At 35.8% G+C, this 23405-nt stretch overlaps 1 protein-coding gene across 9 annotated transcripts in view; it reads right to left on the bottom strand.

Annotated features, from left to right (window-relative positions):
* NBEA (neurobeachin) overlaps positions 1-23405 on the bottom strand; it is a 473668-nt gene that overhangs the window by 387066 nt on the left and 63197 nt on the right. For all 9 annotated transcript variants that reach the window (XM_051778818.1, XM_051778819.1, XM_051778828.1 and 6 more), the window contains exon 2: positions 2151-2382. In XM_051778818.1, coding sequence (XP_051634778.1) covers positions 2151-2382 — 232 coding nt within the window. The remainder of the gene's footprint in view (positions 1-2150; positions 2383-23405) is intronic.

Raw genomic sequence — 23405 nt, forward strand, 5'->3', positions numbered from 1 at the left:
AGCACAGATATTGCATTAGTTGTTGCTGATATTGTCATCAAAAATCTGACATTGAAATAGTTATTACAGGACCGTATTTGTTATTTCTGACTTATTACCAACTTGTTACCATTTATAAAAGAGTGGTGAGGAGCTTACAGAAATCAAGAGAGAAAAGCAAATGATTAATTTTGTTGCTTCCATGTCTTATCAAAAAAAATTCTCAAAAAACTCACATTTTCATCTATTTACAGTTATCAGAGAGAGACCCTACAAAGTGTGATTCTGTTCAATCCCTGCTCATGATATATAGAAAACTATTCAAATAATTTGAAACACATTGCAGATCTAAAATTTCATCAGAATTCCAATTTTCAGTTTTGATTTTAAATTACATATGGGCTCTCTTTGTCCATGTAAGCATACTGAAGAGCAAGCTTACTGATGTTTTTTCTGCAGATCTCTTCCTGAACTACTGTGTGACTACTCTCAGAAAAAAGCTTTATGAGGTAGAGGATCCATTAGAGTTTTTTTTAATCTACTACCCCTGGCTTATATTAATATCTGTACCTTCAGAATGATATTTCAACTACCAAATGCTCCTGAAAGCCAGATCCTGTGCTCTTGATTTCTGACTTGTAATTAGCTAAGCAATTTTTTTTAAATTCTCTCTAATGGAGACATCATTGCAGTCCTATATGCCACGTACAAAGTACTACTTAGGGGACCTCAAATTGGACAAATTTTATCAGTGTGATTACTCATATAAGAATATTATTTCCATGAGTTAAACATGAAAAACTTCAAAATAGAAACGTGTGTTCTCATCATATAATATGTTATAGTTAACACAGAATGAAAGAGTATCTTCAGCCTTATACTCGTATTGCAAAACAAAACATAGTTGGTGAAACACATAATTTGTGAATCTATTGGTCTGTTATACTTCAGTCTGAATCTCACAGTACAGTATTTAGCATAACACTTCTAATTTTAGCATTTACATATACATTGCTAATCAACAAGATGTTGATTATAACTTGCTTTGAAAAACAGAATGTAGCTTTTCCTAATACTTAATATTACAGATACCCTTATACCAAAAAAAAAAGAAAGTCAAGGACAAAATCATTCCTCAGTAATCCAGTTTTCATGCTGCTGTTATCCTCCTGTTCCTTCTCATGAGAAATCCTTGCTAGTTTACTGTTCCACAAAACCTGTTTATATGTCAGGAATCAAATCATCAACTAAAACCTTAGAATTAATAAAGGTAAACCTCTTCAATCTTTCTAAAGTGCCTCACAATTTAACTATCCTATCAGTCACAAACTATATAAAAATTACGAACTACTTTCAAATTGAGTTGAAAGAAACCGCCTAAGTTCCCCCCCCAGGAAAATAAATATAATCATATGTATCTCTTCAGCTGCCATATTTAAATGTGGCAACCAACCCTGCTCCTCTAACCAAGTAATCCAGGATTACAATCTGTACCCTGTTACTGAGAGGATGTAGTATGGAATAGCATAAACTCCTTCAAACATACTCTGAAAACCTTAGCTGTGCAATAATCTCATCACTTATTTTCAGTAAGCAAACAAAGTATGCTATCTTTTTAACACCACAAAAAGTTATAGAATGTTAAAAGCCACATGTATAAAAAATTAAGAGATATGAGAGGGATCACAGTTATACATTAGGAAATGATTGTTTAACATAATTTATATGTTGTCCAGCATTAAAACCTATGAATAATTTCTGATATGCTGTAAAATGAGGTTATGTTTAAAATGGACCATAATAATTCTAATATCCAAATAATTAAAAATAATCAATGCTCTAAAAAGCCAAAATATTACCTTGTAGTTAGAAAGTCTAACTGTACAGTTTTTAATTATATTGAAAATTGATTTTTTATCACCAAGATAACATTATCTTGTCAGACGAATTAACAGGCAGTTATTTTTAACAATGTATCTACATATATTTTAGACTACGAATATATTTTTGTCATTTTCCTGAAATTGATAAAATAGTTATTCTGACTCAATAGCAGTACTAATCAAAATATCACTTTAAGTAAAAACCAAGACATCTCACACCCTTTCATAATCACAAAACACTGGCAGTTCCAGAATGGAATAACATTTTATCAGTTGGCAATTTTTTACCTGCAATCATGTCGTCCACAGTACTCATCTTCAGCAGTACCTGTTCAATTAAGCCAACTTCTGTGCTAGTCTGTAAATTACGCACACTTTTCCGTAGAATTGCTGTGAACATACTCCAGATTTCTGCTTGGCACGTTACATCACAGTGCTCCAAAAGCTCTGACATGCATGTAATGCTCTCTGCATCCTGGATTATAAAGTTCATCTCTAGATCAAATTCGCCACCAACCAGCTAAAAAAGAAAACAAGAACAGCATTACATTGTGAAATACATAGTTTAGTGTCTTTCATACCTTCATTATGACCAATACTGAATATATTTTACATGATGAGAGAGGCACTTTTGATAAGAGAAACTCACAGCTATGCTCTCTAAGAGCAAATTAACCATCATGCTATACAAAACAAAGCCTGTAAAAAATAAACACATAAAATATATCATAAAATACTACCTTCAATTTGGTCACAGTACTGAATGCAACATTTTAATCAAATCAAATCAAAATGTATTTGAAATATTCCTTTCTACAAAGTAATCGAAATGGTAGCCTGGCTCAGACAGATGTAGTGCAGAACCTGAAAAGCTCAAAAGCAACTGAGGCTTTTCTACCATTCTCAGAGGACACTAGAAAATAACTTAGCTTTTTCTCTGGATATAAGCCAACATTTGTCCTTAGTTATGTATTTGCAAGACCTTACTGCCCTTTCCATTGTCCCACCCAAACAGTCGTGTAGTCATGCCCAGGAAAAGAATCAGTGATCTGCTCTGGACCAACACGGACACAGTAAATTTGCATAATTATATCACAGATCAGCTCATTGTGTGGTCAAAGAAACCTACTCCTGGTGAAAAGGAGAGACTGCACTAGGAAGGGCACAAGCACTCAGCCTGACTCCTGTCCATCCAGATACTTGCAAAACACTATCCAGAGTCCTGAGTTCTAATTAAATAGCACAACTACCAGGCCTGTATTAGGAGTGAGGGAAAAAACCAGCAGAAGAAATACAGTCAGATATATCTTCAGGAATGGAATTCAATAATTTTGATCAGTCACCTATGTAACTTAAAAAAGGTGAACTCAAAAGATCCTACTGAACTGAGTATGAAGATTAGTTTAAAAAAAAATTCTCCTTTTAATGGCAAAAACCTCTTTGAATTTTTAAGGAAACAAAGCCTGACTCTCATGCATCCTACTTTATCCTAGTAACTTAAAGAATTTTGAAAGCACAAATGTTACATTTCATAGAATCACAGAATGGTTTGGATTGGAAGGGACCTTAGAAGATCATGTAGTTCCAAACCTGCTGCCTTGGGCAGGGAATCTTCTATTAGACCAAGTTATTCATGGTCCCATCCAGCCATCTCTTGAATACCTCCACAACCTCTCTGGGCAACCAGTTCATCAGCCCTTATAGTAATGAATTTCTCCCTAATATCTAATCTAAACCCATCCTTCTTTCAGTTTAAGACCTTCCCCCCTCATCCTATCACTACATGCCCTTGTAAAAAGTCCCTCTCCAGCTCTCTTGCAGGCCCCCTTTAGGTTTTAGAAGGGGATATAAGGTCTCCCTGAAGCCTTCTCTTCTCCAGGTTGAACAAACTCAACTCTCTCAGCCTGTCAGTAAGTCATTTCAGTAACTGCAAACATATTATAAAAAATAGAAAAAGAAATTAATTCTAAAATTATTCTAAGACATTCTCTTCTGTTTGTTTCATGAAGTAATACAATTAAAATTGCAATAACATGTTTTAATTAAAGATATTAAAGATATTCAAAGAATTAATCTCTTACAAGTGCACAATTTCAACAGTCACCTCGAAGAGAGGCACTTCTGTAGCCTACTTAAAAGCAGTTGATACTGTCTTCAAATTAAACTCCAAAAAAGAAACAAGTTGAAACACTATGCAAAATTTTTTGATGGCTAAACCTATCCAAATATTCAAAGACTTTCTTCAGACCCAATCTTCAGATAAAATTAATACAACTAAGCAAGTACTAGCTTTGGGTCCCACCCTAATTCATACTTTTCATTCACTTTCCAATTACTTTTCCATATCAATTAATTGCTAATAGGCAATTTATAATTTTCCAACATAAAAACTTCTATATGCTAAATATATAAATTGACTACCTTAGTTCTCCTGAGATATTTAATTGCATTCAAATAAAACTATTAACCTAACTATAATTAGTACTTCTAATGGGTTTGTTACCCTCACTGAGAGGGAAATGGAAATAGGATATATCACCTGATGTATATTTTACCAACAAGATATTCCATGCTATGTTATGTCAGCTCAGATATAAAAGATGGGAAGGAAGTAAGGGTTTCCTTCTCTTCCGGATAGCTGCATGGTGGTGGACGGGCTGCTTCTTTGGGGGAGAAGAGCATTCATTGTGGGGAAGTAATCTTTGGTTTTAGTTCTTCTCCATGTGTTTAGTTTTATAATTTTTTTTCTCTCTGTGTACATATAAAGCCTTCTTTCTTGGCAGTTTCGGTTTTCATAGTTTTTCCCTTCTTCTCCCTCTTTCCTCCTCCCCTTTCCCTCAGGAGGGAGGTTGGGCACAGGCCCAGTGAATACCTGGCGTTCAGCCAAGGTAAACAATAATAGTACTTTAATTTAAAACTTGTGACTGCATATCAAATATTTGCATATTTGGTAAACACATAATGTGCACCAAGGGAAGGCAAAAAAAATTTCAGTATTAGAAGCACAGAATTTCTATGGTCATTCTTTAGAATCATGAAATTAATTTACAGAGTTTTTACTCTCTTTTCAAGAAAAGACAGAGTTTCTATTTCTGAAAACACAGCAACTGGTGCACACTTCATCAGCAATCCGGGTCGTTGTGTTTTCAGATATCTCTTCACCTGGATAAGCCTCTCTGATATTATGTTAAAAACACACAGCGGTAAAACAAGCACCTGTAGAAGACATTCAGTTGAACTCACTTAGATGCTTACTCTAAAATGAAATTAAACGCCTTCTGGAAGTATCTACTTTTTTCCATTTCTTTCCATGGGGGAAATCTAGGATGAAAAATTGTATTTGCGGAGTCTTCAAGACCGGGTACTTTTAAAAGCCATCTGGTCACAGACCTGGACAACTGGCTCTAGTTGGCCCTGCTTTTGCAGGAGGGTTGGATAAGAGAATCTCCAGAAGAGAGGGGAGATGACCAGCGAAGAACCACAGTGATAATGAGCTGGTAACATGTGCTGATACTAATGGAAGCAAGAAGTTTACTGAAGAGTCAGAAATCATTAAATGCAATTAAAATCCACCAACTACTGAGAGTTGTGAAGATTTTTCTGATAACTGTCCAGGTAACCATGATTAAAATTCAAAATTAGTAAATGCAAAGTAATACCATATTATTATAGTTTTACTCGTGTGTATGTACAGAATGACAGGCTCACAAATCTGATATTATCAGCCAGAAAAGAGATCTTGAAGTCTCTGTAGGTACTACTTCAAATAATTATGCCATATTAAAAACTGTCAGTAAGCAATTAAAAATTCATATTGAATTTACAACTTTATAAGTTGGGTACAACTGTGGATGCAACACCACATACCAAAAAGTTAAATCCTACTGCCATGAATTAACTTATTTTTAATAAAGTATATAGAAGACTTCTGTAATAAGACAAATTTCAGCTGGAGTACAATATGAACACATAGATAGAAATCCTTAGAGGAGCCAGCATACCGTACCATAAATCAGTGTTCTTTCCATATCAAAGATCTCAAATACAATCTTTTTTCTTATGTCAAACATTCAGTCTTTGCAGTCTTCAAGGGAATATTTAATATTCAGTAAAGATTGCTTTCACTGTAATTAAGTCTCCTGAAATATTGCGTGTACTTTATGAAGCTGATGTATCATTTTTTAACTATTCTGCATCTTTCACAGCATGGTTGTAAGAAATGAATCAGCAAACTAATGTTCAGATCAAGGTTCCAAGTTTGTTGACTGTGGTCAACAAACATAACTCCTCCCAAAGTCGTACTGAACTGGCAGTAATAAGCAAATTAGACTATATTGCTTATCCTGAGGATGTTTACAATGACAGGTTGACACTTGCAAGTTGCTCCAAGAACCTACCTTAACCTACATCACCATTCTCAAATGCAGCTGCTCTACTCAGAATCTCCATTTTTCTGAATACAGGGGCTACTCTTCAGTTTCTGCCATTCATTATGCTGTGCAATAAAAGTGTTTCTTCCTAAGCTGCCACATCTATGCAGAACTTAGGCTGATCTTTTATGCCCTTTTGATCTAGAACAGAGATCTTCCCCCAAAACAGAGAAATTGTCTACATATCTCAGATAGTATATTCATACCAGTTCTTGAAATGGAATAAAACATTTGCTGCTGAACATCTAGAATTAAATTGTTAACTTGTGAAAACTGGAATTATTTAGTATCAGATTTTTCAAATAAGGTTCTGAAGAATGGATTGAAGTTAACAGAAAATAGAATATTTCAGTTGGAAGGGATCAAGAACAATCACCTAGTCCAACTGCCTGACCACTCCAAGGCTGTCTGAAAGTTAAAGCAGGTGGATAACACCATTATCAAAATGCTTCTTAAACACTTACAGGTTTGGGGCAACAAACACCTCTTCAGGAAGCCTGCTCCAGTGTTTGGCCAACTTCTTGGTAAAGAAATGCTTCCTAATATCCAGTTTAAACATCCTCTGACTCAGCTGAACCATTTCCATGCCTCCTGGCACTGGATACTAGCGAGAAGAGCTCAAAGCCTTCCTCTCTACTTCCCCTCCTCAGGAAGCTGTAGAGAGCAATTAGGTTGCCCTTCAGGCTCCTTTTCTCAAATAAGAGATGCCATCTCAATTTGAAAATTCATCAACTGAACACAGCAAAAGACACATAGAAAAGAAACAGGGCAGTCAATCTTAGAAGACACAAATGGAACATCAGCATACCACTGAATGGTGAAAAATTCAAATAAAGCAGAGGTACAAACTTATTCTAGGATGATTTTAAAAAAAAATAAAAATCCTGAAGATATGAAGGTTTTTCAACACAATTTCATCCATGATTAAAAACCCCAAGCAACTGTCAAGCATAAGGATCTTAGGACGTGCATGAGATACAAAAAGAAATTTTAGAAGCATATGCTATTTTTTTTGTTAAATGAAATACACTAGTGCATTCTGCTAAAGAAAGAATGACAAAGTAAAACAAACAGAGTAACAACAATAAAACGTGAAAATCTGAACTGCAGGGGGAGCAAATAAAACATTTTTGTTTGCAATTACTTTCAAGTTAACTAGATGAAGTATCAAAAAATTTTAATAGTCTATCTTTCCATGCTCTGCACTCATACTTTGGAATAAGATTCATGGTCTCTAAACTGGATGTTTCTGTTTAATATTTTTCACATATTTCTTTCTACTTCTCTGATTTGCAGTCTTAAGAACAACTAACCAGTACTATCAAAACTTACTTTTAATCATTAAGACAACATTTTTCTCAGCTTTTTTTGCTTCTTCAAATGTCCTCCATTACAATGATGCGTACAAGGAGAAGAAGGCATTATCTATATCCATCTGCTATTTCTTTTCTTGTATTTAATCCCTACATAGTTCTGAGTAGGCAAAGATGCTTTTCAGTTTCACATTCATTGATCATAAAGTGAAATGTGACTGCACTTATCGACCACAAAACTAAAGCTCTTTATCGTAACCCTGTTTTCCCCCATCTACATTAGTAAACCTGTATTTTCTATATTTGTGTTGATGAAAAAAATATATTAGAACTATGTAAACCAAAGAGTTCAAGCATTTAAATCTCTGAATTTGCAATTCATTGCTGTCAAAGAAGCACTTCTTTCCAGCTTCCTTAAAGTTTGAATCCTATCAGCATTTATTTAAACAAAAATCAAGAATATGAATTCCAGAATACTAGACAGACAGTGCCACTGAAAAAAGTGAATTATCACAATAGTATAATTACTACAACCCTAACGACATCCAGGCCCAATCTGCACCAAGACACTCCTACCCTCTCTCTCCTAATTAATTACTATTGCTCTGCCTTTTCTGAAGGCAAAAATAAATGAGGGCAGTTAACATGACAACAAGTCTCATCTATTTTGGACTGAAGCACTTTAGGTTCAAATATACACATATCCGACTAGAATAAACTATCTTTACTTGTAGGTATAGGAGGTAAGCAGTCTGGAAACAAAACTATTAATTCTCTTCATCTCCCAGATGTTAATCTATCTTTCTAGGCATTGCAGAACAACTGACTTGGCATTTAGGTCCACAGGAAAGGAGCTGAAAAATAACTTCTGGATGAGAACTGAAAATATCTTAAAATCCCAAATCAATTTATTGTTTTGAAGAGAAAATTAATAAGCTTTTTACCCTTGATAACAAAAGTCATCATATAACATTTTTGTCTGTAGTGGTTTGAACCAGGTTTTCCCCCTGAAGCTAAGAAAGTCGTAACCCCCAGGGGGTGGTGACACTTGAGATTTGAACCAATCTGCGCTCCTGCAAAATATAAACATACCACAACCAGACCGGAAGAGACGAGTTGTAGTCTGGTTGGAGTAGAAGTGACCATGTTGTAAGACCACAAGGAGAGAGAGAGCAGGAGCCCCCCCTGGGGGGGCTCCAGCCCCCATCCCCGCAGTGGGGGGAATGCAGAGACTTGGAACAGTGTTAGACTGGGCTAAGTGTCTGTAGTTAAGCCGGGAGATGTTTCTCCACCGTGGGCAGCGGCAGGAGTAGCAACAGCCAGCACTGACCGGAGAAACAGTGACACAGAGCCAGAAGAGATAAGACAAAGCAACAAAAGCATGCAGCACCGCAGAGAGAACTCCTGGAAGGAGAGCTGAAAGAGAAAGAACTGCAGCAGAGAGCAGAACTAAGTTCTACTGAGAGGAAGTCTGGGGGTAAGAACTGCAAAACTCCCCTAAAACTTTCTTTGAGATCCCTCCAAAATGGAGGGGGTGGACTCTTACTGATTAAAAGTCCTAATTGGAGTAAAGGAGCTAAGAAGCTCGGTTGTCCTGAGAGCTCAGCCAGGACGGTGTGTAGGAGGGTGACCTTGAGGGTCTTCCCTTGTTGCAAGCTACAAAGAAGCTCGCAGCCTTCTTGAGGTAGGGCACAGAAGCTCTGCAAGGGGCTTGAGTCCCCTGGAGATACCAGACCATCACGAAGACCCCCTGTGCTCGTGATATGACCGTGGTGGAACAACCTTTGTCTGGGGTGAACGTAGCCCATGGAAGACCCCTCGCTTGTAGACGACGGGGCCGAGGGGGCTTGGATACCCCCCTCGTGAGTGCTGGCAGAGATCCAGTCACAGCTGCTGCACGCATGAGAAGAAAGCTTGATACCTTAGAAACTACTGCTCTGACTGGAAAGGATCTGTCCTTCTTCCCTCCTGGACTTTTATTTGGAGGGGAGAAGAGATCTGATCCATTGTAAATACTTATGTCATGGTAGAGATAGTTGAGATCGTGTGTATAATGTATTATAGTATTCATGTGTACAGTCATTGTAATATATTCCCTTTCCCCCATTCTGAGTCTCGTGTTTTGTCTGGAAAAAATCTTCCCACATTAGGTTGAGATGTGGGAGGGGGCTTAAACTAGGGAATTAGATTTTTTGAGGCTCTCAAACCATGACATGTCATAACTGGAACATATTTTCTACAAAACAACACTGAATTGATTTCACAATCAGTTCAAAATATATGGAATCAGACTGCTCCTGCTTCTTTTATAAAGACAGGGCTCCAGTTTAAGCATTAAAACACAGTAGTCTGAGAAAAGCAGTACTGGACCCAGGCAGGAAAAAACCCCAAGTTACTATTTTCTGGTCATTAACTTAACCACTAAATTTCTAAACAATTAATTCAGATTTTTAGGAAGATTATTCTGCAGACGCATAAAAGATTTCTTCAGGTAAAAGCATTTAGAATGCTAAATGGAATAAATTTAACTGTTCAGTGAAAGATATGACACTTGTTAACCTAAATATATCAGTATAACTACAGAGAAAATCAAGAGTTAAAAAATCTTAAATCTTAGGCAGGTATTTTTCATTTGTAATGCTTAATTGGTGAATGGAGTTCTTTAGATATATGAATTACAGCTATTTGGGCTATTTTTCAAAATTCCCTTTACCATCATTGGCAAGTAAAAGGTGCTTTAGGTAAGTGATTCATCTCACTGGTTTTAGATGTAACATCAGGATAAAATAAATCTTTCTCTGGGAATGTAGTGCTTTTCCCTGACTATAAAAGGACAACTAGTTCAGACAGGCACATCTACAGTTATATCAGATAAATCTTAATCAGTATGGTTTATAAACAAGTGACAGCACTAAAAAGACTGATTCTCACATGAATCACTACAGCAAGATGTAATTCTGTACATTACCACACCCCTTTTAAATGAGCCCTCATTCATTTTAGCTTCAAAACCATTTTTACCCTGAATAAGGTACAGCACGCACACAGCAGTGTGTCACTAAAGGAATGCTACCTAGTAAGTTTATTGACAATTTTGAAGTAACCTGAGAAATGAATTTAAGTGTCCTTTTTACTTGTTGAGACAATATGAATGAAGTAACATGTTCAGCTTTCAGTACTTTGAAGAATGAGCTTGTTATTATACAAGCTTAAAAATATCTTGGTGATTTAACTTTAATTTCTTACATTTTCTTTTGGGGAGGAGGATACTGCTGTAGGTTTCTGTATTGCCCATATGGTGTTGTGTTTCATGTTTGTGACTAAAACAGAGTGCTGATAAAATACCAGTATTTTAGCTATTGCTGAGTAGTGTCTACACAGTGTCAGGGTTGCCTGTTTTTCACCCTGCCCTCCCAGCAAGTGGCATGGGGGAGGGCAATGTGTCAAAAGGTAACACAGTCAGGACCCGCTGACCCTGCCTGACCAAAGGGATATCCCACACCACCATGGTCAGCAAGAACTCGAAGAAGTAGTCTTTCCAAACTAGGCACTGTACATAGACTGGCTGTGCACCAGTCTGCTTATGGGAGGTGGCTAGTGATTGCCCCTGCATTACACTTATTAAACTGCCTTTATCTCAATCCATGCACTTTTTTCTTGCCTTTGCTCTTCTGATTCTCTTCCTCATTGTGCTGGTGTATATGTGAAAGAGAGAGAGCGGGTAAGGTAGTGAGTGCTTATTTACTGTCTAGGAACAATCCATTAGGGTTTAAAACTTTTAACTTTTGTCCCTGAATTTACTTCATACAGTTTTGCCCATTAAGCTCACTGCTCAATTCAGTAACCTCTAATGAATTTTGTGTAAGTGGTCTTAACAAACCACTGAAGGAAAAAACTGCAAGTTACACAGTATCAACCCATAATACAGTACAGCAAACTTTGCTTATTAAGGGTATGAACCCAACTAACTAACCTTGAGCATGACCCCCTGAGTTCCTCCTAAACCGTCACACTTCTCTGTTTGTCTCGGGATATTAAAAATTCAAATTCACTGAATACATTATAAAGCTTGTTTATTCCCCATTTCAAATAAGCCTACAATTCACACCACTATTACACTGGAAGAGCATTTTATCATGCCTTCTCCCATCCCACAGTAATTTTCTGTAAGTTAATAATTTTGATTTTTTTTTTTTTAAATCTTAGATCATATTTTCCAAGCATGAAGAGAAATGACAAAAAAAATTATTTGAAATGCTTGGAAGATAATATTCACTGTGAAAGAACAAAGACTCTATAGGCAATGGAGACTAACTTTGCACTTACCAATGCCCTCCTGTTGTCATTGTTATGTGCCTCGGAACATCATCCTGGGACATAAACCAGGAAGAGACAGTAAAAATTACTGAAGAACTGTCTACCTTCCTTCAATTTCTGTGAAGACAGTTCTAAATAAGATCGCTGGCATCAGCAGTAAGATTTTGTACAATGAATGGACAAAGTTTGCAACTGTCAAACAAAAACCACCTTTGTTGCAAAAAAATTACACACAGGTTTATTAGGTACCATTGATGTTTTATTTTACAAAATTATATAGTTATCTAAACAGTCATCCTGCAGTTTCACATGCCAAAGCTGACAGAAAAACAGTCCTAATACCTTGTTTAAAGAGGGTGTGAACTTTCATTGAAGCACACAGAATCATAGAATGATTTGGGTTGGAAGGAGCCTTAAAGATCATGTAGTTCCAACCCTCTTGCCATGGGCAGGGATACCACCCAGGAGACCAGGACTCCACTTCCTCAGAACTCTATCCAGCCTGTCCTTGAACACTTCCAGGGACGGGGCATCCACAACCTCTCTGGGCAACCTGTTCCAGTGTTTCACCATCCTCACAGTAAGGAATTTCTTCCTAACATATAATTTAAACCTGTTCTCTTTCAGTTTAAAACCATTGCCCCTTGTCCTGTCACTATTTGCCTGTACAAAAAGGCCTTCTCCCTCCTTTTTATAAGCCCCCTTAAGGTACTAGAAGGTTGCTATAATGTCTCCCTGAAGCTTTTTCTTCTCCAGGCTTAACAACCCCAACTCTCAGACTGCCTTATAGGAGAGGTACTCCAATCCTGTAATCATCTTCATAGCCCTCCTCTGGACCCGCTCCAACAGATCCATGTTTTTCTTCTGTTGAGGACCCCAGACCTAGACATAACACTCCAGGTGGGGTCTCACAACGGCAGACTAGAGGGGAAGAATCACCTCCCTGGACCTGCTGGCCACCCTTCATTTGATGCAGCCCAGGATGGAGTTGGCTTTCTGGGTTGTGAGCACACCCTGCTGGGTCTGTCCGGCTTTTCATCCATGAGATCACCAAAGTCCTTCTCTGAAGGGCTGCTCTCAATGACTTCCTCCCCCAGTGTGTTCTCATGTCTGGGATTGCCCTGACCCAGGTGCAGCATTTTGCACTTGAACTTGTGGTTACCATGGGTCCACTCCTCAAGTTTGCCTAGGTTCCCCCTGGATGGCATCCCATACTTTTGTTGTGTGAACTGCACTGCTCAGCTTCCTGTCATCTGAAAACTTGCTGAGGGTAAGTGTTAGAATGTGCAAATATAGATTGTAACAGACACAAGGTATATGTCTGTCAAGATCCATTTAGTCCAGTCTTACAATTCCAGTACTCCCCAAGTCCCAGATGAAATGTTTTCTCATTTGATAGGCCCTGAAAAATAGCAGCTGTCAATGCCTATCTAATGATAATGGTAATGTTGAAGTAATGGCAGTAGTATCATTAAGTCACTTCAGCAAGCTGTTCCAAACAAACTCCCTTAAAGGAACAGGACCTAAGAAATAAAGATTTTTGTGCATTTGAACTGATTTCTATGTGTCTTGAGACATTGTTCCAGACTCTCTTCATTGATTCTTAGTATCAAAATTATAAGCTGTTTTGGTGCAAGAAAGGGAAAAAAAATAATTTTGTTGTGCTGTTCAGAAAACCTTTCCCATGTACTAAATCCTGAACAGTGTCTGATTTTTTTTTATCATGAGGAGGTGTTGAAATTCTTTGGCTGAAACTTCATTGCAAAAAAAAAATCTCATGAACCCTGATGGATGGAAATGACAGTCTAGTTTAAAAAGAGCACAAAATCAAGGCATGGTTTGAACTATATTTGTTGTAGTAGGATTTCTGTAATAATGTAGTATATTAGAATTATATAACCCATAATTATCCAGGTCAGATTAGCTGAGTTTTATCAACTTGCTTCTCTGATAATATAAGTATCAAATAGAAATTAAATAAATAAAATACTAAAGATGTTTAAATGGGGGAAAAAAAAAATCACAGAACTGCTCTTCTGAATAAGGCACACATCTAAAAGTCATATCAAGAGAAAAATACTGTACAGGTATGTTTAGAACACTTTAAAATTAGAATTATGGGTACACTGCTATACCAAAATCCAGCACACTAATATTAATGTGAATATGCATTAAAAAAAAATCAAAAAAAGTGGTAGATCAACTGCAGTCAAGTATACATACGATTTACTGAAACAAGTATCATTAAGGTAGAACACAAGTCTGTTTAAGTTAACAATCTGCTAGGAGAAAATTTTAACTGCTTCTCTCGCCTCCTTTTTTAAGCACATACTTGACAAAGTCAGACATTTTCTAAGTATCAGGGAGCCTTAGAGAGAAAACCACAATCAAAATAAACAAACAATCACAAACCATAAAAAACCCCACAAACTAGGCTATTTGATTTAATCAAACAGAGATCAGCCTGTTAGATAACGGACCTCCTTACTTCAAAAAAGGGAACAATTAGTAACAGTTTAATAAATAAAACGAAGAAGAATAGGTTTGCCAGAAGAGAAGCGAAGGAAATTGAGATAACTGAGAGTTATCAAACTCACAAACAAAATGTATTCTGGGAAAGTAAATGTTTTTGGCAACTATTTTTGTAGCCTCTTCTAGACTCTTCTGCTAATAAGACTACGCATTTGTACCACTGTAACTTGCACAAGCAAATCTAATAGGTCATCAGCATCCCTTACTTATTTTTGAAGAGTCACAAACTACATGTAGCTTTCTGGTATTTTTCTTTTTCTAGGTAATTCGAATAATCCCTATAAAGCAAATCTTGAAGAGGTTTAACACAGTTATCAGAGAACATCATCAAAATGTTGAAAGACTAAGAAACAATAAATTTTCAATAATTACACACTGGTTTAAATCTAGTTTGAATTGCACAACAAATGGTACTGCACAAAATGTTTGTGCAGATAGTAATGTCTGTTTTTAAAAGAAAACAACTGAAAAATCCTAGAACGTACACACTCCTGTTTCCTCACCTTCACTTACAGAAGCAAACAGAATGTATTTCCAATAAATACTAACAGATGATTTTAGTCAACAGAGTTGCCAGTAAATCAAAACAATTGGAGTTTATTTTTTATTTTTGTTTTATTAATTTATTATTATTCAAATGTAATTGTCAAAGCAATTTTTAATTTTGTATGTTAACTCAGATGCATTCTGTGACTAGAATAAATTGCAGCAATACAGTTAACAGAATTTTACTCTTGGAAAATGATGGGGTCTATTTCAGAATAGTCTGAAATAGTGGGATTGTTCCCAGGCAGATCAAGGACACATAACTTAACAATTCAAGAAGAAAAATATGACAAAGGATGTTGATCATGAGGATTATGGTGTGTGTGGTACCTATATACTTCGGCTAAGATCAAGAAAACAGCCACATACCATCAGGACAAAGGCCACTAGTCCCACGCACCTAGCCCACTATCTTCTTCTAAGCAACCATCGTATATTGACCTTTAGCGTGTAAATCTAAAACAAATAGTCTGCAGGCTCTTACTGTCCTCTTCTTTCCCCTGAGGCACAAACAGAGAGGCAAAGCAGTTGCTCTCTGCTGGTACTACCAGCTTTATCCTCACTATTAAGGAGCCCTCTTATGCACCAACACACGCAACTCACCGTGCTAAATACCAGCTGCCATAAACCCAGGTTGCTTTTCTATACCACTGCACTGTTGCTTGGTAAGTAAAGGAATTATTTATATTCCTTCCATTAAGATTAAGCTATCGATTACCCACTTTAACTTCTAAAATTATATAATCCATTTTTTAAAGTGTCCCATTCTCATGTCCACTTTTCTCTTAAGTTTTGGGTTTCTTTAGGATCTTTAACTGCTTTAATTTTGAAATGTTTCATTTCCCTCTTGTCACAAAAACTCAAAAACTCTGAAAAGCCTCAAAACTATAAATCATGGTTATGCAATATTTAAAACCAAGATATGTAGACTGCAGTAAATAATAGTAAAATAATACCTATTACAGAGTTAAACTTATTAACGGAGCTTGAGCAAAGGTTTCCTGTAGAATCTACCTAATTCTTCTTAAGACTGAAATGCCAATTGACTATATTTCATAAATAAGCACAGTCAGAGGTACAAACAAGCATGGTTTTACCTCAAAACCTACTTTGTTCCCTTGATAAGTGCATTTTGTCATATAAATTTTCATTTATAGCTAACAAAACTCTTCTAAATATAATTAGTGCAAAAAACACTAATAATTTCTCAGTAAATACAATAGTTTGCAACAGCATAATGCTGTTTAATAGGTGAAAAAAATGCAGAATACCACCACATTACACAAATACATGAATTTAATATGTAAGGGTTGGGAAAATCAACAGTCAGATTCTCTAACAATGGCCATAAATCTCCTGTGACTTAGTTTTGGTAGCCTAATTTTGGTAGCTAATTAATCATAATCAACTAAGTTTTCAAGCAAAGACAGTCCATACCATCCTTTTTTTTTTTTAAGAAAATCAAGAGAAGTTATACTATTTGTTACATTTTTCTTGTCCTCAAAAGTGCACAAAATAAAGGACAGGGATTGTGCTTTACAGACGCTTAAAACTTCTGTAATCCAATTTATTTTTTCCAAGTCCTTACAAGAAGAAGTTCCCCTTCGTTACAGAGGCAATTCCTGATACTAAGATTTATAAGACTAAGATTTTTTTTTAACTAGATTTGTCAATATTTGTCCCCTTTTCTTCTCTAAATAACTCTCAGATAGTGTAAGATAATTGTTCTAGTTTGTGACTGGACTCCCACAGGGTTTTAGCTGTCATTAATGATTTAAGACTTTCCTTGTGCAACAATAAAACCTAAAACCTCAACCACTAAAGGAGGCACCACACAGACCACAATGAGTTGTTTTACAAAGCCATAAGTGCATCCTAATTGCCTTACCCCCCCTCTTTTAAATTTATTATGTAGGTCTTCATCCAATGAAATCTTCTCTTTAACTTACAGATGATAGCACAGTCAAGAACAAAGGCCAGAATTATACAGCAGACTAGGAGATGACAATAATGCAACTCTAATCACAAAGGATAATTCTAAAGGAGGAAAATGAAAGGCAGATAAATAAGCATAAGAAACAATTTATTAGTGGTCAGACTTTCCCTTATTTAAGAAGATTGTTGCATCTTCATTACATTAAGTATCTCAGCATTTGAAACTCAGTGACAAGAGGGCAAGTATCTGCAAAAAGTGTAAGAACGGCATAGGCGTATACTGAATTTTCTCCATTATAGCATCTTAATCTCCCAGTACTTGTGACATAGGAATTTCTTGCTCTAGAAATAACAGCTTTGTTTCAATAAGCTAATGGATTTTCTTCCATTCATTTCTCTGATTAGTTTCTGAACTCTCAACATTTTAGAACCTTAGCCCTTAGTAATGAATTAATGAGTCACACATTTTCCTTATGATTTGTGCAGAAATATCTTGCTATACATCTGCTACGGGATTATTTAATTTCAGCCCTCTACTTCTTGCATTTTGAAAAGCAGAAAACACGTGTTTTCTATCACACTCTTCCCTTTATTCACCTCTGTTTCAAATATACTTGGTCATCTCTCTTCCAAGCTGAACAACCCTACTTTGTTAAGTCACTCCTCATCTAAAATCCATGTTTAATCACACTTCTTACCCTTCATACTTTTTGCGAGTTCTAATATATTCTTTTGAGACTGGAAATCACCAGAACTTCATACAACATTCAAAATACAGACATATCATTAATTCATAATTTCATAAAAATTACTCTTGCATTGCTAATCTTTTCCTTATTAATGCTTCCTAATATTTAATTTGCTTTTCTGATTGCTACTATGTAAGGGGGGTACTTTGGATTTAGATGATCTATGGGGCATAGAGGGGTGAGCAAGTAATTATATTAGGATGTGAAACCAGCCACAGTATTGTACAGTGTAACTTTATTGCACAAGTTAACTGTAAGGTCCACTGTGTCTTTAGCAAGTCAACTAGATGTCCCCTATTATCAGAGCTGAGTTCCTCCTTGGCTTGGCTCCATACTGCAAGATAGATACAAACAACCTTGAAACACAATGGTAGAGACCGTACATAGGGGTGAGAAAGATGATGGTGAGAGGAAGATGATGTGGGCAGGGGTCATTCACCCCTTGCCCTTCAGCAGGGCATGTGCAGACTGTTGCCATTAGGTAATGAATAGGTGGTGTTTGGCTGCCACTCAAGCATCACCTTATACTGCGTACTGGCCCTACGTAGTGTAATGTAGAGCTGATAAAACAGGGTGTCAGGACTGCTGGCAGGAGTGATACTCATCCTTTCATTGAGACTGTGTTGCTCTGCTGGGTTGCCTGCTAAGCATGGGTACCAACCAGCTGCTGCAGATCCTGGTAGCCCTGGCCTGTCCGTGTAGGTAAGCACAGTTTATTGATAGGAAGCAACCTAGAAAGCAAATGTTTTATATCCTTTTTTTGTGTCCCTTTAATTCCCTTTTTACTAGTTAATACTGTAATAAAAGCTGTTCGTAGTATTGTACGAATGCCAACCGATAAAGTAGTGGGTTTGTATTTTTTTTTAGCTTTTGATTCTTTTTATTAGTAGTTTCTTTTTCTATATATATTCTCACTGCAATAAAAGATTTTTTTTTGTAGGGTTTGAATGTCTGTTGTACTTGTCTTTATTCCAGGCATGTATTCAAATGAACAAATACATACTAAGAACCAAAATATTTTCCACAAAGCCAACATAAATGCAAGACCATTTATAAGAACATTTGTGAGAGTTCACAGTTAATACAGGGTAGCACATATGAAATGAAGTTAGCCTTCTATTACTCCTTAGGAGATAAGGAAGAAATAGACTTCTGAAAGCCCATTGAAAAAATGTTAACTGCACCACACACTCGTTCTTGTAAATATGCACACAACATAAATACAGTAACATAAGCATCATACTTCTCTGTAAACCACAAAGATAAAATATCTCCTTCCCCATTTATGATTCCCATCATAAGCTATATTTATATATAATTGTTAAACACAGTTTCAAATAAAAGGATAAGTCTACTAATAAAGAATTAGGATACTAAACTCTCTCCTCCTTCAAACAACATTAAAAAGAAAAGGTACTGTTCTCTCAGCAGCACATTATCCCTCAGCTTGTTCACACACACCAAAAAAAAAGAGAAGTGCTTACAAAAAATACGGTGAACAGACAACAATAGTTTTTCAGCAAAACACTCCATCCTGTCTTATCATTTCTTCCATGTTTTGCTACTCTACTCAGTCATCATTTACTCAACTAATACAGGCTGAAGCTTGGAGGGAATACTTAAGGATGCTCTTTTATGGTCTCTCCAAGACTCAGACCCAGATTTTGAAAACAATATTCCTGTGGTCTGAGTTTCCAAACACTCAATCTGCAAATCTAATTACACAGCTCTATATGTACTAAGAATTGTTTTCAAAGCATCATGTAACTGGGTAAAACTGAGGTCACATATTATTTGATTTGATTACAAGACAACTACAGATGAAAAGTCAATAATTAAAGGGGTAGATCTTACACAGTGGTGGAAAATCAAGTGTTCTTCATTTCATTAAAAGAGAAATTTGTACTCTTCTTAGTTAAAAAACAAAAATTGCTGAAGTACAAAAAATGTTATGACAATTTTTTTCTCAGTACCTAAATAAGATTTACCTCTACTTAGCAGAAGCACATTATTAGCTTATTAGTAAGCAGAATTAATAAAAAAAATAGGAGAAGGGATCTGTAAGAAAAGAGGGGTTTATTCACATAAGAACACATTTTTAATCACATTCCTTATGAAGTCATGTTTTATTAACGAAGACTTCGGTTCTAAAATTATCACAGTTTTCATTTGAAGTGATTACGTTTGGTGATGCCTAACATATTCTTCAATCACATTTTAGAAAAGAAATTGAAACTCAAAGGAGTTTAATACACCTTCCTTATTAAAAATTAAATAAAAAAACTCAGTCACCTATTGAAATGAGTAAGAAAAAATAATCATATTACAAGTAATTCATGCAAGGTACCAGTCAAACTTGACTGTTTTTTCATCCTCTCAAAAGAATATACACACATTTCAATTTTGGGGGAAAGTATGAATTACTAAGCAGTAATAAAAGGAAAGGAATTCTAAACAAAGCCTATTCAAATGGCTGGATTCAGTTACTTTCCATCCCCTTTCAACCTTTTACACAATTTAGAAAGAGGAATAAAATATAAAAAGGAACTGTAGCTACAGTTCACTATTTAAAAATATTTAATGCCATAAATCCAGCAGAATCTATCAAAAGGGCTTTTCAGATCCCATTTTAAACGCTCCAAATTGAAACTTGAATATGTGAAATGTTACAAAGCAAAAAAGATACTTTGAGAAAAGCAGTCTGAAAGTATTGTTTTGGTATTCTGTATTTTTACTTTATGAAATGCAATTTTACTTTAATGAATATTTAACATTACTTTATGTTTTTATAACTAATTAATAAAATATAGAAGTTATTTTACATTAAAATGTTACCAAACATATTCAGAGACTTATGTCTTACTTCATTATGATTAACATGGAGAGTGTGGTTTTCTCCTTTTGTCTGGTGTAAAACAGAATCAGTACTTCATTGTTAATCCAGAGGAAACAGAACAGTTATATAAATGGAAAAAGCACAGCTATTTAAATAATCGTAATCCGAAAAAGCTCTTTCAGAAGTGAGGTTTCAGAAACCATTACCAACTGGCAAAACAGAAAATTCATTCCAGCACTCTTTAATCAAATAGATAATAATCAGAAACGAGTCTGACAATTCATCCTATATGTAAACAGACGAGAACAACTTCGCAAGAACATAGTCATTAAACTGACTGTAAAATCTTGATCAGAAGTTCAAGCATCTCTCTTTCCAGTATTCCTTCCAACTTTTATTACATGGCAAATCTAATGATATTCTTATCTTACTGAATGCAGGCAATAACCATGATTTTATTCTCCAAATAAACTACTTCACTTTCAATTGTTTCAGTTAATGAAACAACTAAGTATTCCATTAGTTCTTCTTGAGACCTTTCCATTTAAGATATAGTTGAGGCTTATCTTCTCAAAAAATTTCACATACAAATGCTCTCCATAACAGAAGTTAGAGAAGTACATGAAGAAGGAAAACCCCCACCTTTTTCCAACCATAGCATTACCAGAACTTTGAACTCCAGTAGTCAGATTAGGTTGTTCTAATTTTCATATTTTTTTTAAAAACAATGGATGGCTTTATTCTGATTCTGAAGGTCTAAGTAACTAACCAATTACTCTATGTTTCTTTGTCTTCTGTACATTTCTCATTTGTCTAGGTAGCAGGAAAAAACACAAAAGAAAATGTATTTAGTCATAACTAGCTAAATAAAATGAAAAGTTGAAAAACCAAATTGTGACTGTTCTTAATAACCAGAAGAAAATTAATATCTTAATCATAAAATGGGCATCACTCCCAAAGAAAAAGAGGGTAGGCTCTAATTTTTTTGTAACAAGGTTATTTCACCTGCTCAGAATCACAATGTTTGCAAATGAAGTATGACAGTGTCAAGAATGTCTATCACTTGAAAGCACCTGAATCTCTATCAATTTGTCCTCCAAGAAGTGCCAGTGAAACTTCTGGTGTCAGACTTCACCTTAACCTTAAGCAGTATATGTCACTCCCTCTCCAGTCCCATAAAAAACTTGAGGGTTTACTTCTGAATGCTTCTCCTACGGAGTACTGTGTGGAAAGAACGATCCACTGAGATATTGTCACACAACTTCCAAATGTCTCCTCTGTGTTGAGAAGTAATCTCCAGTACTGTGAGTAATATTATTTCCAATACAGATGCAAATTTGATCTAGCCTAGACGTTTCCCCCTCCCTTTGCTGTTGACTCAGATCCGCATTTTACTAACACACTGTAAGCTTGATTGACGCTGAGAAATTTAAATTTCATTTTTCCCTCATTAATAAAAATGCTTTTTTTTACCAGCCTTCTCCTAACTTGATGTCAATCAAAGCTAAATAGTAGCTGCAACGCAAGAGTAGCTTGACACATGCAGAATTCCCCCCACTGAGGTTCTGGTACCAGCAGCCATGCTAAAGGAGACTGTGCAAGCCTTCAGTCCAACTGCAGAGACCCATGCGCAACATGGGGAGAAGTCACGAGGTGGGAGAGAGGGATAAACACTTCTGGTCATGTTTCACTGTAGTTTAAGGGCCATATCAACTACTCTATACTGGCACTACAGGAGGAGGTTTAATTAATTTAAAGTCAGTAAAGATTGGTAAAGATTTCAAAAGTTAAGATTACATTGCCTTGGGTAGAGGTTTTTTTGGAGATGAAGATTTTCTTGTCTGTTTTGTTTTGGGATGGGTTAAGGATCTGAGATTGCAGTATCATGGAATGAACATTATTAGATTCACATCTTGCTCACCTGGTAGAAGAGAGAAGTGGGGAGGGTCGTGGCTTCCCTTGTTTTTAGACTTGTACCAGAACAAATGGACACACAGTGTGCCTAGGATACATTTAAGTAAAATTATTCACTTAGGGCTTGAGCACATTTAAAGGAAATTCCATATTGACAAACACTCAAGTCCCCTTATTATGTGATCTGCTCTGGCTTTAGTTAGAATTTTAACAAATTTACTGTGTTGTTAATCAATGAAAGTCACATTAATTGCATGTTTAAGAAGTGATTTCAGAGTTACTCCAATTAAAATAAAAATGTAAAAACTGCAATAGACAAAGTACATAAGAAAGGCTAGGTTTATCTATAAAAATACCTGAGAGTCTGAGGGATATAAGAGCAAGACAGCATGCCCTTAATGCTAACAGGGAAAACCAAACCAAAAAAAACCAAAAACAATAAGGCAGCTATCCAAACTACCTTCAGCAATATACGACAACACAGTATTCAAAAGCGAACCAAGCTGGTGTAAAGTAGCCTATTACCAGAATTCCCAGAAACCTTACTGTCTCAGCTCATGACATTTTCAAAAGACATTATATAGGTGCTTTAAGATATTATATTATGGTTAATTATTTTCAAATTACATCAATTTCTTCAGAAAAATGAACTCACAGGATTCTTAAAAATGTCTCAAAATGTATTCTATAAAAAGTATTTAGCATGCTCAGTCTTAATAGCAGTAGTCTTAACAGCAGTATAAAAACACTATAATCTTTTGTCAGGATATTTACATTTTTAAACTACATGCATTTAATGGATAATTAGGTATCCTAAGTAGCATTTGAAATTTACTTCAGATCACTTGTAGAATGGAATTTTTAAAAAAACCTGAAAAATGCTACAAGAAAGTTAATTTTTTCCCACTTTGTTTTACTATTTCAGGATGCCCATCTAATAAAGTTATTTAATCAACAACATAAAATCTATT

The sequence above is a fragment of the Manacus candei genome, unplaced genomic scaffold, assembly GCF_025592945.1.
Source record: "Manacus candei isolate 608988 ecotype Guabito, Panama unplaced genomic scaffold, ASM2559294v1 h1tg000014l, whole genome shotgun sequence".
NCBI classification, from domain to species: domain Eukaryota; kingdom Metazoa; phylum Chordata; class Aves; order Passeriformes; family Pipridae; genus Manacus; species Manacus candei.